Source organism: Scyliorhinus canicula, chromosome 5, assembly GCF_902713615.1.
Source record: "Scyliorhinus canicula chromosome 5, sScyCan1.1, whole genome shotgun sequence".
Classification (NCBI taxonomy): domain Eukaryota; kingdom Metazoa; phylum Chordata; class Chondrichthyes; order Carcharhiniformes; family Scyliorhinidae; genus Scyliorhinus; species Scyliorhinus canicula.
Window position 1 is genome coordinate 11,507,987 of NC_052150.1, and position 16,110 is coordinate 11,524,096.

At 48.2% G+C, this 16,110-nt stretch overlaps 1 protein-coding gene across 2 annotated transcripts in view; it reads right to left on the bottom strand.

Moving 5' to 3' along the window:
* lars2 (leucyl-tRNA synthetase 2, mitochondrial) overlaps positions 1–16,110 on the bottom strand; it is a 103,270-nt gene that overhangs the window by 39,034 nt on the left and 48,126 nt on the right. For both annotated transcript variants that reach the window (XM_038796576.1, XM_038796577.1), the window contains exons 10-15: positions 14,021–14,125; positions 12,286–12,401; positions 10,232–10,515; positions 8,829–8,927; positions 6,341–6,478; positions 2,653–2,756 (exon numbers count right to left, since the gene is read on the bottom strand). In XM_038796576.1, coding sequence (XP_038652504.1) covers positions 2,653–2,756; positions 6,341–6,478; positions 8,829–8,927; positions 10,232–10,515; positions 12,286–12,401; positions 14,021–14,125 — 846 coding nt within the window. The remainder of the gene's footprint in view (positions 1–2,652; positions 2,757–6,340; positions 6,479–8,828; positions 8,928–10,231; positions 10,516–12,285; positions 12,402–14,020; positions 14,126–16,110) is intronic.

Here is a 16,110-nt window from a genome sequence, read left to right on the forward strand (position 1 = left end):
GGTAAAACTACTTGCATCGCACTTAATTTCCAGAGGCGTACTTTACATCACCCAAAAACGATGCCAACTTCACCCAGGCAAGACCGGTCAGGTCCACTCTCACTGGGCTGAAGAATTAACACAGCAGACACTTAATGCTGACCATCTGAACTGGAGCCAGATATATACAGAAAACCGGCACACAAAAGGAAGTACATTTTAGTATTTGGTTTTTAAATTAAAACTCGCGGTTGCTGCTGTCCAAATCAAGCAGTACAATTAGCAGGGGAACCCAGCAAGAGTCCCAGGATAAGGGGGCGTCCGGAGAGGAATTTCTTCACTCAAGGAAGTTGTGAATCTTTGGAATTCTGTAATCCAGAGAGCTCCGTCGTTGAGAATATTCAAGACAGAGGTTGATAGGTCTTGTGGCACTGAGGGAATGAAGGGAAATGGGAATAGTGCAGGCAAGCGGAGCGGAGGTCGAAGTTCAGCCCTGATCTTACTGATTGGGGGAGCAGGCTTCCAGGGCCATTCCTTCTTCAGGCAGAGACGAGGAATTTCTTCCCTCAGGAGGTAGTGAATCTGTGGAATTCTTTACCGCAGAGAGCTGTAGAGGCTGGGTCGTTACCCATTTTCAGTGCTGAGATAGACAGATTTTTAATCAGCCAGGGAATCGAGGGTTATGGGAATAAGGCAGGAAAACGGAGTTGACGATTATATCAGATCAGTCATGTTCTCCTTGAAATGGTGGAGCAAACCTGATGGGCCGATGGTCGACTTCTGCTCCTATGTCTTATGGTCGTAGAAGGAGCAGACATGAGGGATGGGAGCTAAGAGAGAGGGGAGAACGGGGGGGGGTTTCAGGTTAGGATCTGTTTTTGAGGTACCAGCAGCGAATCGAGCTCAATCTCATGGGCAGGGCCGATTTGAGCTCAGGCAAGCAGCAGGTGTGGGTCAGGAGATCGAGGGGTGGTCGGGACGGAAGGAGTTTACAATCGATGAGTTCCCGTGATTCTCCCGCCATTTTAACTGCAACTGAATTCAGGCACGTGTAAAGGCCACCTGTTCCCAGAGAGACGAGGGCCTATTTGCAATGGCAAAGCTGCGGCCTGCGCACACCATTTTTAAAAAAATGATCCAATTAAGGGGCAATTTTGCGCAGCTAATCCACCTAACTTGCACATCTTTGGGTTGTGGGGGTGAAACCCACGCAGACACGGGGAGAATGTGCAAACTCCACACGGACAGTGACCCAGAGGCGGGATCGAACCCGGGTCCTCAGCGCCGAAGTGCTATTCACTGCGCCACATTCCTCCTCCCACCCCGTGCACACCATTTTAACCAGTGGCCTGAAGAAGGCCCACATGGTCCTGCCTCAGTGTTAAATCCAAACGGGTGACAGGAGAGTGGGAGCAGGTTCAACAGTAACTTTCTAACAGGAATTGGGTAAATGTTTGAAGAGGAAACGTTTACTGTGGGGGGGAAAACAGAGCAGCAGGGTGAGGCTAATTGGGTAGCACTAACTAAAGAGCCATCACAGACACCATGGGCCAATTGGCCTCCTGGGCTGTATTATTCTATTGGATGCCCCCCCCCCCTTATTCCTCATATGTTATTTTGTTAATTCGCTCCAACTCATAGAATAGAATTTACAGTGCAGAAGGAGGCCATTCAGCCCATCGAGTCTGAACTTGCCCTTAGAAGGACCACCCCACCAAAGCCTACACCCCCACCCTATCCCCGTAATCCATTAACCCCACCGCACCTTTATGGACACAAAGGGGCAATTTAGCATGGCCCATCCACCTAACCTGCACATCTGTGGACTGTGGGAGGAAACCGGAGCATCCGGAGGAAACCCACGCAGACACGGGGAGAACGTGCAGGCTCCACACACAGTGACCCAAGCCGGGAATCGAACCTGGGACCCTGGACCGTGAAGCAACTGTGCTAACCACTGTGCTACCGTGAAATATGGCGATGGAGGGTTGGAGCCTGTCATTTGACAATGTCCTTGGAACAGGCTGCCTCCAAACACCTGCAAAAACAGAAGCAGAATGTTTGAAAACCCGGCCAAATGAACCCCAGTTACAGAGTCGAAGAAGATGACGGGGTGGATGGGCAGGACAATACAGGCAGGTCAATCTGAACCACCGGTCTTTACTGTCATGGAATAGAATCCCTACAGGGCAGAAGGAGGCCATTCGGCCCATCGGCCATGGTCCTTGGAAAGAGCACCTTACTTAAGCCCACACCTCGAACCTATCCCTGTAACCCAGTAACCCCACCTAACCTTTTGGACACTAAGGGGTAATTTAGAACGTCCAATTCACCTAACCTGCAGATCTTTGGACTGTGGATGGAAACCGGAGCACCCGGAGGAAACCCACGCTGACACGGGGAGAACGTGCAAACTCAAGACAGACAGTGACCCGGGGCCAGAATTGAACCCAGATCGCTGGTGCGGAGGCAGCAGCGCTAACCACTGTGCCAGCCTGTCCTGTAACACGCTGTGTATTAAACAATCGTTACGTTTAATAACCATTAACGCACAAGAAAATGATTCGCGCGTGTGGTTTAGATTCAAATAGCAGCACTTTTCCTCCTTTACATCCATCTAATTGTCACTGATATCCTTCCTAATTCGCTCGATAACTTGCAATGGCCACTTACCACTGAAATCTATTTCCTCTTTCTTCAGATACTGGCCGTTTGAGGTCACCCGGAATGTTTTCCCCTTGATGAGCCCATGCACCAGGAGTTTGCGGAATGGTTCCCTGTGGGCAGGGCCAGAGGACAGGAGGTCACAGATTAGGCAAAGGAAAATTTCAAATGACCAAACCACGACAGGCGGACGACAGCTACTGAGGCGTCTCAGCAACATCTGAAGCAGAGAGAGACACCAAAAATAATCGATTGGCCCACCCAGGCCAGGCCAGCGTGGGGATTAATTTGAAGGTAGATTTCACGCTGTGGGAACAGCAAGGAAAGGTCCGCATCAAAACAAATTAAATTCGAATAAAAATCAAAGGGCGGAAGTGGTTACAGCACAGAAGGAGGCCATTCAGCCTATCGCGCTCATGCTGGCTCTCTGTAACAGGAATTCAATTGATCCCACTCTCCCACCTTTTCCTTTCTACCCCACAATGTTTTTTTCTTCTCCCAATAATGATCCGATTCCTTTTTGAAAACCACCATTGAATCTGCCTCCACCACAATCCGAGGCACTGAATTCCCGATCCCAACCACTCGCTGCGTATAAAGGTTTCTCGTGCCACCTCTAGTTCTGTTGCCAATTACCATAAATCTGTGTCTTCTGGTTCTCGACACTCGCACCGATAGGAACTGTTACCCCCCCTCACCCACCCTTCACACAACGTAGTTATCCACATCCACCATCTCCAAATGCCAATCTACCAGTCCTGGTCATGCCACGGGAGAAGGGTCTGGGCATTCTCCCATGCAGACAGAAGGAGAACGAGGCGTTAATCACTCTGAGCTGTTTACGGGCCTTTGCAGCCCGGTCACCATCTGCAAGAACTCCCCAAGCCTCCTTAAACAGCACCTTTCAAACCCACGACCACCACCATCCAGGAGGGCCAGGGCAGCAGACCCATGGGAACACTGCCCCTCCGAGTCACTCACCGCCCTGACTTGGAAATATATCGGCCGCTCCTTCACTGTCGCTGGGTCAAAATCCTGGAACTCTCTCCCTGACAGCACTGTGGTTGTACCTACACCTCATGGACTGCAGCGGTTCAAGGCAGCAGCTCTCTCGGGCAATAAATGCTGGCCCAGCCCAAATTCCATGAGTTAATTTTTAAAAAATGATGGCCTGGGACTAACATGACTTGCTGAATAGAAAGGGTGATAAGTGTCAGAAAAATGAGCAATTGTAATATATTTATTTTGCTAATAACTCTATCCTATTCTTCATGTACCGGAATACCGGCTGGGAGGGGTGTGGATCAGTGCAATTGGATTAAGGGACAGGGAAACATCGGTAAGAAGTTGATTTGATACGTTAATGAACATAGGGAACCAAGAGGAACTCCAATATTAATGTACATAAGGCAATTTAAAGTAGTACAGTAGTTTTGAAGTGGATTGTTTTACTTCAAAGGATGTATAAAATTGTAAGTAAGTGAGGCAAAGATAGGGTAAGTTTATTTTTTTAAAATAAGGGAGCTATGAAGTAAAGGAAAGAGGTTTGATCAGTTCTGGAAAAAGGGAACTTCAGAGAGACTGGACGAAACAATAGAGGGTTCTGGCAGCACGGTGGTGCAGTGGGTTAGCCCTGCTGCCTCACGGCGCCGAGGTCCCAGGTTCGATCCCGGCTCTGGGTCACTGTCCGTGTGGAGTTTGCATATTCTCCCCGGGTCTGTGGGGGTTTTGTCCCCACACCCCAAAGATGTGCAGGGTAGGTGGATTGGCCACGCTAAATTGCCCCTTAATTGGAAAAAATTAATTGAGTACTTTAAATTTATTTAAAAAAAAAGAAACAATAGAGGGTAGAGATCAAAGAGAACTCAAGACCATGTGAGGGGGGGATAGCTGCTTAGATATCCCAGAAAACAGTGTGGTCACTGGTAATATCTCTAAGCAGATAGTGTTGTGGCTGGTAAAAACTAAATTGCACTGTGTGGACAAGGCCAGACCTTGAGAACCAGTTTGCTGTCATTCTCAGAGAACACCCCAAGAACAACAGGGCATTGTATGGAATTCCCTAGATTTGAAAAGCTATAAGGACCGTAGCCATCAGAAGAGGGAAGTTTAGCTCTGAGTGTAGGTTAAGCCAAGATCATTTTGGAGCTCTCTGAAAATACTGGTAACTGTGCGAAGCTATTCTCGTGTTGAAGTGTTTTAAAAAAGAATTATTTTTTTAAAAAGGTTAAATTTAATATTAAATCATCACAACTATTCAGAGAAGTCATTTCCTGACTTCAGAAAACCTCCTCATAATATACAAATTGAAAAACCATTTTGGCAGCTGTTTCGTGTTTCCCTTTGGGATTTGGGCAGCTCGGCATTTACCATCAGCCCTGCCTTAACATGTGTCAGAAAACAGTCGAGAAAACAACAAGGGATTTAAAGAAATTCATATTCTTCACCTAGATGGCACCTTTGACAGTGCGGCACTCCCTCAGTGTTCACTGGAGTGTCAGGCTAGATCTTTGTGCTCAAGCCTCCGGGTTGAATGGTCTACACTGGCAACTATTTCTTCTGATCTTATGAGTGGGACTCCTCTGACTCCGGGAGAAGGACACCTCTGGTTAGATCTTCCCTTCCATTTTCTCTGTCACAAAAGGGGAGCGATTCACATCTCACTTCCCACAGGTGAAGTGCTCTGAAGGCAAGGGGGGGCCACTCTTCTCAACACAGACAAAGCCTCACTGCCGGACTAGTATTGGCAACTTCAAACAGCAGGCACAGCAGGACGCTCATCGAGCTTGGCCACTGGACTTTGAAAGATGAACTATTCTTGTGAAGCACTTGGGAGATACTTCGACGTGAAGAGGCATGGCCGCAAGTGTTAATTTACAAACAAATGCAAGCTCACCTACCAGATAGCCATCGTAGTCAAATGGTCCCAAATGGTGTCCAATACATAGAATCCGAGAACTCCTACCGTGTAGGAGGGGTCCATTCAGCCCATCGAGTCTGCACCGACCCTCCTACCTGTGCCCACTCCCCCACCCTATCCCCATAAGTCTTTTGGACATTAAAGGGCAATTTAGCATGGCCAATCCACCCAACCTGCACATCTTTGGACTGTGGGAGGAAACAGACACGGGGAGAACGTGCAAACTCCCCACTGTCAGCCGAGGTGGGAATCGAACCCTGGTTCCTGGCTCTGTGAGGCAGCAGTGTTAACCACTGTGCCACCCCATTACATATTTTGTTCAGTTTAAACATTCCCCCCCCAAAAAAAAGGGGGGGGTGGATAATGCACTGGCCATGGTCAAAAAAGCCCGTCAGCTGGGTGTTTTGCCAGATAAATCAGAGGAAATATCCGCCTTCAGGCCACATCGGGTATAAGCAGAGTTTGCAGCACTGCAGTAACAAACCTCTCCCACTGGAGGGCACTTTGGGATGTGTACAGCTCATTGGCACCCCCTTGGGGCAGATGCCCAGAACTGCAGCGGGGGGCAGTCGATTGGCACATTTCGTGGAGACTGGCACATCACATCAGCCGTATGCAAAACAAATAAGCTCCCGGACATCATGGTGCATTTTAAAAAAAAAAAAGTCTACTCAAGCGAGCCAGCATGATAACGAGGTTACAGACCACGAAAACCTATGACACAACCACGGTTACACAATTGTTTGTGACATCTTTCTGCGGAGCGGTGATACCTGCCTGTATTTCACCATGTTTTGGTCATTGCAGAAATGACTAATAAATCTTGCATAGTACAGATGCATGACAGCATGTTCTTTTCCTCCAATGTACAGATCTACAGGCATCCAGACGTCCGCTAGCACCTTATCAAACGGTCTTGAAAACAAATGAACGACACACAGTTAGTGACGCACTACATTCACAGCAGAGGCATTGTTTTTGGAACTTACTTGTATAGGTGCAGAATATTCAATCCTCGGTCAAGGGAATATAGGAACAGGAGTGGGCCATTCAGCCCCTCGGGCCTGTCCCACCATGGCTGATCTGTGACCTAACTCCATTATATCTACCCTTGGCCCCATATCCCCTAATGTCTTGGCTAAACAATAATCTGTCCCTCTCCGATTTCAAATTAACATCTGTTCTAGCTTCAGCTGCTGTTTGTGGGAGAGAGTTTCAAACCTCGACCACCCTTTGTGTGAAGAAGGTCTCGCTAACATCTCCCCCGAACGGCCTGGCCCTAATTTTTAGACTATGCCCCCCCCCCCCTTGTTCGAGAAACTCCAACCAGGGGAAGTAGATTGTCCACCTTGTCTTTTCTGTTAATATCTTAAGAACTTTGACCAGATCACCCCTTGACTTTCTAAATTCGAGCAAAAACAGGCCTAATTTGAATAATCTCTCCTCAGAGGCTGGTTTAGCTCACTGGGCTAAATCGCTGGCTTTTAAAGCAGACCAAGCAGGCCAGCAGCACGGTTCGATTCCCGTACCAGCCTCCCCGGACAGGCGCCGGAATGTGGCGACTAGGGGCTTTTCACAGTAACTTCATTGAAGCCTACTCGTGACAATAAGCGATTTTCATTTCATTTTCATTTCATTTCATAACTTAACTTAACTTAACTTAACCATGGTTCAGGTATCATTTTTGTAAACCCACACTACCTGCAAAGGCTAAAATATCCTTCCGAAGGTGTGGTGCCCGGAACTGCTGACAGTGACTCCAAGTGGGGTCTAACCAGGGTTTTGTAAAGCTGCAGCATAACCCCTGTGATTTATATTCCTGTCCTCTAGATATGTAAGCTAGCATTCTATTAGCCCGTATAGATTATTTTCTGCACTTGTTTGTGGCATTTTAAGGATCCGAACCCCCAAATCTCTTTGGACAGCCACTGTACCGAATCTCTTTCCATTTAGAAAGTGCTCTGCTTTTCCCTTTTATGGTCCAAAATGGATCACCTCACAAAGTTTAAGAAAAATATAACCGAGACATTCCCTCTTCCCCACCATGATGGAATAATTGGGGCAGCACGGTAGCACAGTGGGTAGCACTGTTGCTTCACAGCGTCAGGGTCCCAGGTTCGAATCCCGGCTTGGGTCACTGTCTGTGCGGACACTGCACGTTCTCCCCGTGTCTGGGTGGGTTTCCTCCGGGTGCTCCGGTTTCCTCCCACAAGTCCCGAAAGACGTGCTTGTTAGGTGAATTGGACATTCTGAATTCTCCCTCTGTGTACCCGAACAGGCGCCTGAATCTGGCGACTAGGGGCTTTTCACTGTAACCTCATTGCAGTGTTAATGTCAGCCTACTTGGGACACTAATAAATATTATTATTATAGTTGGTTGCCAAGCAACCAGAAGAAGACTTGCACCATTATATGGGACTATAGGATCCCGTTACTGCCTTCATACGGGATACTCAGTTACAACCATATGGATGATAGGTGACATTTTACCCTCAACCTCAAAGATAATGATTTATGTGGCTCCTCCTGCCTCGGTCAGACATCACAATTATATCCCAAACCTGGAAACGAAGCAGCAGATTAGCCCAATCCCGGAAAACCCTTCCCAGGTGCAGCTCGCAGGGGGATGGGGGGAATGACGCCCCTACTCTCAGCTTCAGTGCACAAAGCGAGTTACCTCGCCGAGTGTCAAAATGAACTGTAATTTTTCCAACGGGTGTAATGCTGTCAAAAGGCCGGCACCATAAGAATTAATTGTCTGTAGGAAGTGATAAATTCGGAGGGTGAACGGAAAATGCTCAACGTTAAAGGTCAGGGAACACAAAAGGGTGGACACCATGCTGCAGTTGTACAGAGTTCCGAACAGGCTGTCCCCACAGTACTGCATTCAGTTCTGCAAACCGCACCCTCAGGAGCTAAAAAAAGGGGTACGGGGGTAACACAGAGAGGTTTATATTACCTTGTGTTTAGGTTATGGGATGGATTACTTGAGGTGTCTCAGAGAATTGAAGGATTAGATCGGGTAGAGGAGATAGGATTGCCCAAAAAGGTAAGGTGGGGTTACTGGGATAAAGGGGATAGGGTGGAGGCAGGGGGCTTAAGTAGGGTGCTCTTTCCAAGGGCCGGTGCAGAGTCGATGGGCCGAATGGTCTCCTTCTGCACACTGCCAGAAAGGGGGGGGGGGGGTCGGAAACGGCAAACAACCGTTTTAGGCGAGGTGATTCTATGGAGATAGAAAAATGTAAGAAGTCACTTTGATACTTACTTTTCACTATTATGAGAGTCTGTGTATCTGTAGTAATACCATGCTGAATCCACAAAGGTATCCATGGTATCGGTCTCTCGCTGAGCGACTCCCTTACATCTGCGCGAGGAAGAGGCAGGTTACACAATCTGGGGCTTCCAGTGTCAAACAGTTTAGTGATTAAGCCACATGGGTAAAACCGCTCACCGAATTTTAACACCGTAACTAGCTATACCGTTCCGAGCACCGTGAACAAGCAGCAGCCTAAAGGGAATGGGCCAAAGCAAAATGCCACAGGTGCTGGACATCTGGAATTATAAACTAGAAAGCACTGGAAATACTGGCAGCATCTGTAGTGAGGTAAACAGGGCTGACGTTTCAGGGCAACGATCTTTCAACAGAACAGCACTCTTTCCCCTTGATTTCTGTGGCCATGAGCACCCGGTTTCCCTGGGTTTCTGTGGCTGTGACTCATCTTTCATTCTCACTCCACAGTATAAATATTTCCCACTTTGTCTGTTAGCTTTGACAAAAAGAGTCATCGGACTCAAAACGTTGGCTCTTTTCTCTCCCTATAGATGCTGCCAGACTTGCTGAGATTTTCCAGCATTTTCTCTTTCGTTTCAGATTCCAGCATCCGCAGTAATTTGCTTTTATTGATTACCATGGGTCCATTGTCGACTGTCGTAAAAACCCATCTAGTTCTCCAAAGTCCTTTAGGGAAGGAAATCAGCCGTCCTTACTTGGTCGTCTGGTTTAGCACAGGGCTAAACCGCTGGCTTTTAAAACAGACCAAGGCAGGCCAGCAGCACGGTTCGATTCCCGTACCAACCTCCCCGAACAGGCGCCGGAATGTGGCGACTAGGGGCTTTTCACAGCAAATTCATTTTGAAGCCTACTCGTGACAATAAGCCATTTTTATTTCATTTCACGTGACTCCAGACCTGCAGCAATGTGGTCGACTCTTGAAGGACAATTAGGGATGGGCAATAAATGACGGCCCAGCCCACACCCCCATGAACGAAAAAGGAAAAGGCGTAGTCCCGGCAGCACTTGAATAACCCAGAGTTCTTTCTTTTGCAAACCCAGCTGACCAAATTGTTCTATTTGCGTTGCAGAGTCAGTGCAAACTGAACCAGTCGCTTACTCATGCTTGGCTGGGAGAAACCAACATAAACGGTTGGTTAACTCTCACTCTGCAATTTATTGTACTTTTAGAAATTAAACTTGCTCGTCTCATCAGTTAACTCTGCGAACCATTTCCAATTCTCATTAAAATTAGTGGCAGTGGGACATCGAGCGGAAACGTTAATTCTGGCACGCCTCTCTCCACAGACCCCGCACGTTTCCGGCAGCATTTTCTGTTCTTATTTCGAGAACTACCGCAGCAGCTTTTATTCAGCACCGAGGAACATTTGACTTACTTGGGACAGGTACAGTTGAGCCACTCGGAGGCCGTCGTTAGTGGGGAAAGTCCTTTGGCTGTAAGCGACTTAATCTTGGGTAAAAGCACAGGTAGGTCTTCGCAGGGGACGGGCACAGTGCCACAAGACTGACAATGGATGATGGGAATGGGGGTGCCCCAGTAACGCTGCCGAGATATCAACCAGTCACGCATTTTCGGGCTCGTCAGGTAGCCACCGATCCCAAGCTCCCTTGCACGTTTCAAGATGGCTTGAGTTGCAGACTGTCTATCAAGCCCTGTAAACTGAAAGATTAAACAGTCCAAGATTTATTTTAAATACTTTGGTTTATGTAACAATCTGCCAACAGTAAGCAAGCTCTGAAGAACACCATTTTTATAACGTTTGACAAATTCCTGTTTGAAAAAAATAACACCATTTCCCAGTTCCCTAAAATTTCCTTCTTGCTCTAAGATATTAATGATCCACTGGAATAGTTCAATACTCATAGTGGATATTTATTATTATTTAAAAAAATAAATTTAGAGTACCAAATTCATTTTTTCCAATTAAGGGGCAATTTGGCGTGGCCAATCCGCCTATCGTGCACATCTTTGGGTTGTGGGGACGAAACCCACACAAACACGGGGAGAACGTGCAAACTCCACACGGACAGTGACCCAGGGCCGGGATTCGAACCTGGGACCTCGGCGCCGTGAGGCAGCAGGGCTAACCCACTGCACCACCATGCTGCCCGTGTCTAGATATTTATTACCAACAATCGATAGTGGCTAATAGTTCATAATCACTGCCAAACACCCCCTCTGGTTCTGAAAGAGTAATTTTATATTTACTGAATGTTGAATTACTCCATCAAATTCTGTGCATATTATTTTTTTAAATTACAAGTTTGTTTGCGATATTTTAACTTTTACCTCAATCCCACGAGCGTCCCAAATGAAGGGATTTCATGGTTTTCAACATCTAGTTTGCTGTCTGTGGGAATACTTCAATGTGATTAGCCGCCAAGTCTGCTTGGTGACATCACTGCTGTTGGGATACCTGGAGCGCCCCTCGATCTGGCTCCAGGTGCAAACAGACGACGGGCAAAGGGAAAGTCGTGCCAGAGAAAGAGATCGTGAGATTTTGGGGACAGCTTTCTTTGGCGTCTGTGGCAGGCGCCGTTGTTTCACAGCTCAACACGAAATCTGGGCTCATGGATTAATTTCTGATCTCGGATGTCTGCCCAGTATTTGACGTGCACATTAAGTTGTTCGAATCTCATTCAAGCAAACGCAACCTCACAAAACCTTCCAGCTCAAGGAGCCAAATTTCACATGGTTCACCAAGACTTTCCAGACTGATCGCTGGGGTGGCAGGATTGTCCTCAAGAGGGAAGACCGAGCCTGTGGTCTCTTAGCACTTCGAAGAATGAGGTGTGATCTCACTGAAGTGTACAAAATTCTTACAGGGCTCGACAGGGTAGATGTAAGAAGGATGCTTCCCCTATTTGTGGGGTGTGGTCCAAAACCAGGGGACATAACTCTCGGGATAAAAGGTAAGCCCATTCGGGAGGAGAGCAGGAGAAATTTCTTCACTCAAGAGGGTGGTGGATATTTGGAATTCTCTAACCCAGAGGGCTGTGGAGGCGCAGTCATTGAGTACGTTCCAGACAGAGATCAATAGATTTTTTGATACCAAAGATATCAAGGGATATGAGGGTAGTGCGGGAAGATGGCAGAGGTGGAAGGTCAGCCATGATCTAGATAAATGATGGAGCAGACTCAAGGGGCTGAATGGCCTGCTCCTGCTCCTATGTTCCTATAGCAGAGACCAATCCAGCAGACTTCCATCGATATTGATGCCGCAACATCAAACGTGGAATACACGAGCACAACTTGTCAAAGCTAGATCAATCGATAATTTTAAAGAGATTGACTGACTTCCCTTTTGTTTCCAGTTGGATTAGCTAATCAGAGTTTGTCAGAGAGTGCCTTGCTAAGGATGAAAACCCACTTCCAGCGCAGACTAGCCCCGAGTGTCGAAACCACAGCTCCAGCAGTCACATCACTAACCTCGGCTGAATTCCGTAACTGCTCCGTGCCATCAGACAGGGTCTCAAAGACCTCGCGCCACTCCAGACCCAACCGCTTTGCGACCGCTGCATCTTCCGGACTAACGCTGGGAATACCTTTATTGACAGAGACAAAACGGAAGGAAGAATTGTCGGACAACATTAAGCAACATTCCTGTCCTCTCAAAACTCTGCTCAATCTTCGGAGAGTTTCCCTTCTCCTAACTCGGAATTGCGAAGCCCTTACCCTTTCCCTGCAGCGTCAGAACGAGGACCACGGAGTAACTGAGGCTCCACCTCCTCCAATCCTGATCTCAGGAGTGAGGCACGTGATGACCGTCTCTGTCCCCACCTCCCTGCACCGGGGGAAGAACCTCATTGTTGCCATCGCTGGGCACGTGTGTGCAACACTGCTGCAAACACACTAACGACACCCGCTTACTTCAAAAAGGGGCCAAGGGGATCTGGCAGGGGTTTAAGAGGTCGTCTGATGTACCCTCTACTGCAACCTATGGAGGTTAGCACAGGAGGTTCTTACACCTCAACAACAATGTGCATTTGTCTAGTGCCTTTAACATAGAAAAACATCCCCCAAGGTACTTTGCAGCAGTATAACCAAACAAAATCAGACAGCAAGCTATATCAGGAGATATGGGACAGCTGAGCAAACGTTTGGTCAAAGAAGCAAGTTTTAAGGAACATCTTAAAAGAGGAAGTGCGTGGACCAGCGGGCCCGTCACAGAGCCTGGGACACGTCACAGCGCCTGGGCCGGAGGGCCCGTCACAGAGCCTGGGACACGTCACAGCGCCTGGGCCGGAGGGCCCGTCACAGCGCCTGGGCCCTGGGCCACGTCACAGCGCCTGGGCCCTGGGCCACGTCACAGCGCCTGGGCCCTGGGCCACGTCACAGCGCCTGGGCCCTGGGCCACGTCACAGCGCCTGGGCCCTGGGCCACGTCACAGCGCCCGGGCCCTGGGCCACGTCACAGCGCCTGGGCCCTGGGCCATGTCACAGAGCCTGGGCCCTGGGCCACGTCACAGCGCCTGGGCCACGTCACAGCGCCTGGGCCACGTCACAGCGCCTGGGCCGGCGGGGGATGCGACAGCTCCAGGGTGAGGGACGCAAAAGGTTACACAGCCCTCACCCAGGCTTGTTTTTCCACTTTGCTGCTCCCTACCAGGCCCTGGTCCCCTGCACTCAATCGCAGTTACGTCTTCCTAAAGGGGGGGGCAAAGAGGAAGTGCGCAAGATATAAATAAATATGTAATAAAAATCCCAAATTTTTCTTGTTTCAAAAGAAGAAAATCATAGCACCATAGAATTTACAGTGCAGAAGGAGGCCATTCGGCCCATCGAGTCTGCACCAGCCCTTGGATTGGAAAGAGCACCTTACCCAAGCCCACACTTCACCCTATCCCCGTAACCCCATCCAACCTTTTTTCGACACTAAGGGGAATCGAACCTGGGACCCTGGAGCTGTGAAGCAGCAGTGCTACCCACTGTGCTACCGTGTTGCTCAGGTTTTTGGTAGATTTTTTTGTTTGCCCAATGCCACGAAGCATCCACTGGGAAGGTTTACAGGAGAGGATGGGAGCAAATTGCAAAACTGGCACATTTCACTGAAGACATTTAAAGATGTGAAGAGTCTGTCCTCACAATAACGTAAAACAATCTCCCTTTTACCCCCCCCCCCCCCCATCAAACAGGACAATGAGAAACAGGAATGGTTGGCGTACCTATCACTGTGTCTAAGTGGCCTTCAAACTCTCTCTGGGCTGAAATGACAACAGGAATCTCCTGGCCATTTAGAAGGTTCACCCCCGTCACTGGCGTCTGGCAATCTTGAAAGCAAGCATAAAGGAATCGTGTTTAGGCACGTAATAGCTCATTGTCTTTTCAACATGTGTATGGGTGCTTATCCGTGAGGGGAGCTCATGGCTTACAGATAGCAATTGCAATCTCTCTTTCTGACCTTTGCTCTCAGCAGTCGGAGGCAATTCAGGTCCATCAACGACGGCGATAATATTTCCATTTATATAGGAAATTTCCTGATGAAAGATCATACACGCCTTCACACAACAGATTACTTGCTGAACGACAAATGCGGAAGAAAAATCGATTGAAGACAGACAAGACACGGATGGAGGGAGAGCGAAAAAGCAAAGAGCAAAAGGGAGGACAGGAGACGGAGGAATTAGTTACAGAAATAAGATAGGATAAGCGTGGAAAAAAAGGGAAAGGTGATGAATGTGAGTGAACTCTGTTCAGATAACACACATCCATCAAAGGAGGAAACTGGGGCCTGTTTGTGTTGGTCATGGATTTATTTATAAAACCAGCGCAACATCGATGCAGACTCCCTTTTAACTTCAATCTGGCCCCTGTGAGAACCGGCTCTTGTTCAAATTTAAAGAATAATGCCCTAATCGTTCTCCAATTAGTAAAAGCTCCTCTCCCTTCCAACTAGAGCACCGGACTTTTTATTTCAATCACTGGATTAAAACATTGACAAACAGTGGTTAAGGTAGAGTGGGGGATATGTCGGGCCAGGAGGTTAGATTGTGATTGAGCAGAATTCTGCTGCTGCTGATGGGACAAGTGTCTCAAGTTGCTCGATTGTGCCACACAACACGATGGAAGACGGAATTTTGTGTCCGCAGGGACTGTGCAGTGGTCACTCCTACAGGTGCATCTGTGGCAGACAGGTTGAGTGGGAATACTGTGAAATGTTTCCCAGTCCAACCATTTTGTGTGAAACCAAATAAACTAAATTAAAAGAATTCAGGGACAAAGGAATAGGGACTCTGCCTTAAACAAAAAACAAATCACAAATTAAACTAAAATGTGATTAAAAGGGTAAATAAAGCACCCCGGCCCCTACGGTGCCCAGCGAGCACGGAGGACCTCGATGGTGCCAGTGGACACCTCCTGCTCCCTCTCTCGGGACATCCGCCCGCAAATGTAGCCGCAAACGCCAGGTCAGACGACCCCCTCAGTCGCCCGCTGCCTTGACCTGCAGATGGCAAGTTTGGCCAGGCCTAGGTGCAGCTTCAAGGGGAGCCCCCCCCCCCCCCCCCCCCCCCCGCGCCTCTCCGCGCCGAGTGCCCGTGGATCAGGAGCGCGGGACTGAAGTGAAAACAAAACTGCAACAAAAGGTTTTTCAAATAACTAAAAAAAAGGGGGTGCAGTCTGAACCAACCGTTTCCCATCCCAAGCTCAGGAATACCGTGGCCCATTGCAGCACCTGCTGCCGCCTGGGGTGGGACGGGTAAATTCAGCAAGGCTCAAGATGGAAACTGGGGCCTATCCAGTCTGTGCATCATGTGCACATTTAATCACCAAAATTCTTTTTAATAAGACCTTTGTTTGTACAGCATTTCTAAAGATAATGTCATGACTTGGATTATTGCAGCAGCATGAACCCCATTAGGTCAGTTGTCAAATATAGCCACAGATAAAACCAGTGGGCTTTTGGGGGGGGGGGGGGCGGAGAGAATGAGCATAAATACCACAAATTGCCGGCAAAAGAAATAAAATCATGTCATCAAAGTAGACGTAGTCCATTCGCAGTGACTGTCATGATTAGGTACCCAAAGCCCTTTTGTGTATCTTTAAGCAAAGCTACTAGTTTCTCAGGGAAAGCACAACAAAAGGAATCGCATAATGACGGTCCATCAAAATAGGAGCGAATAGAAAATCCTACACTTTAAGGCAAAGAAAACAGACCGAACTATAAACCAGGTAGGGCAGGGCTGGTTTAGCTCAGCGGGCTAGGCAGCTGGTTTGTGAAGCGGAACAAGGTCAGCAGCGCGGGTTCAATTCCCGT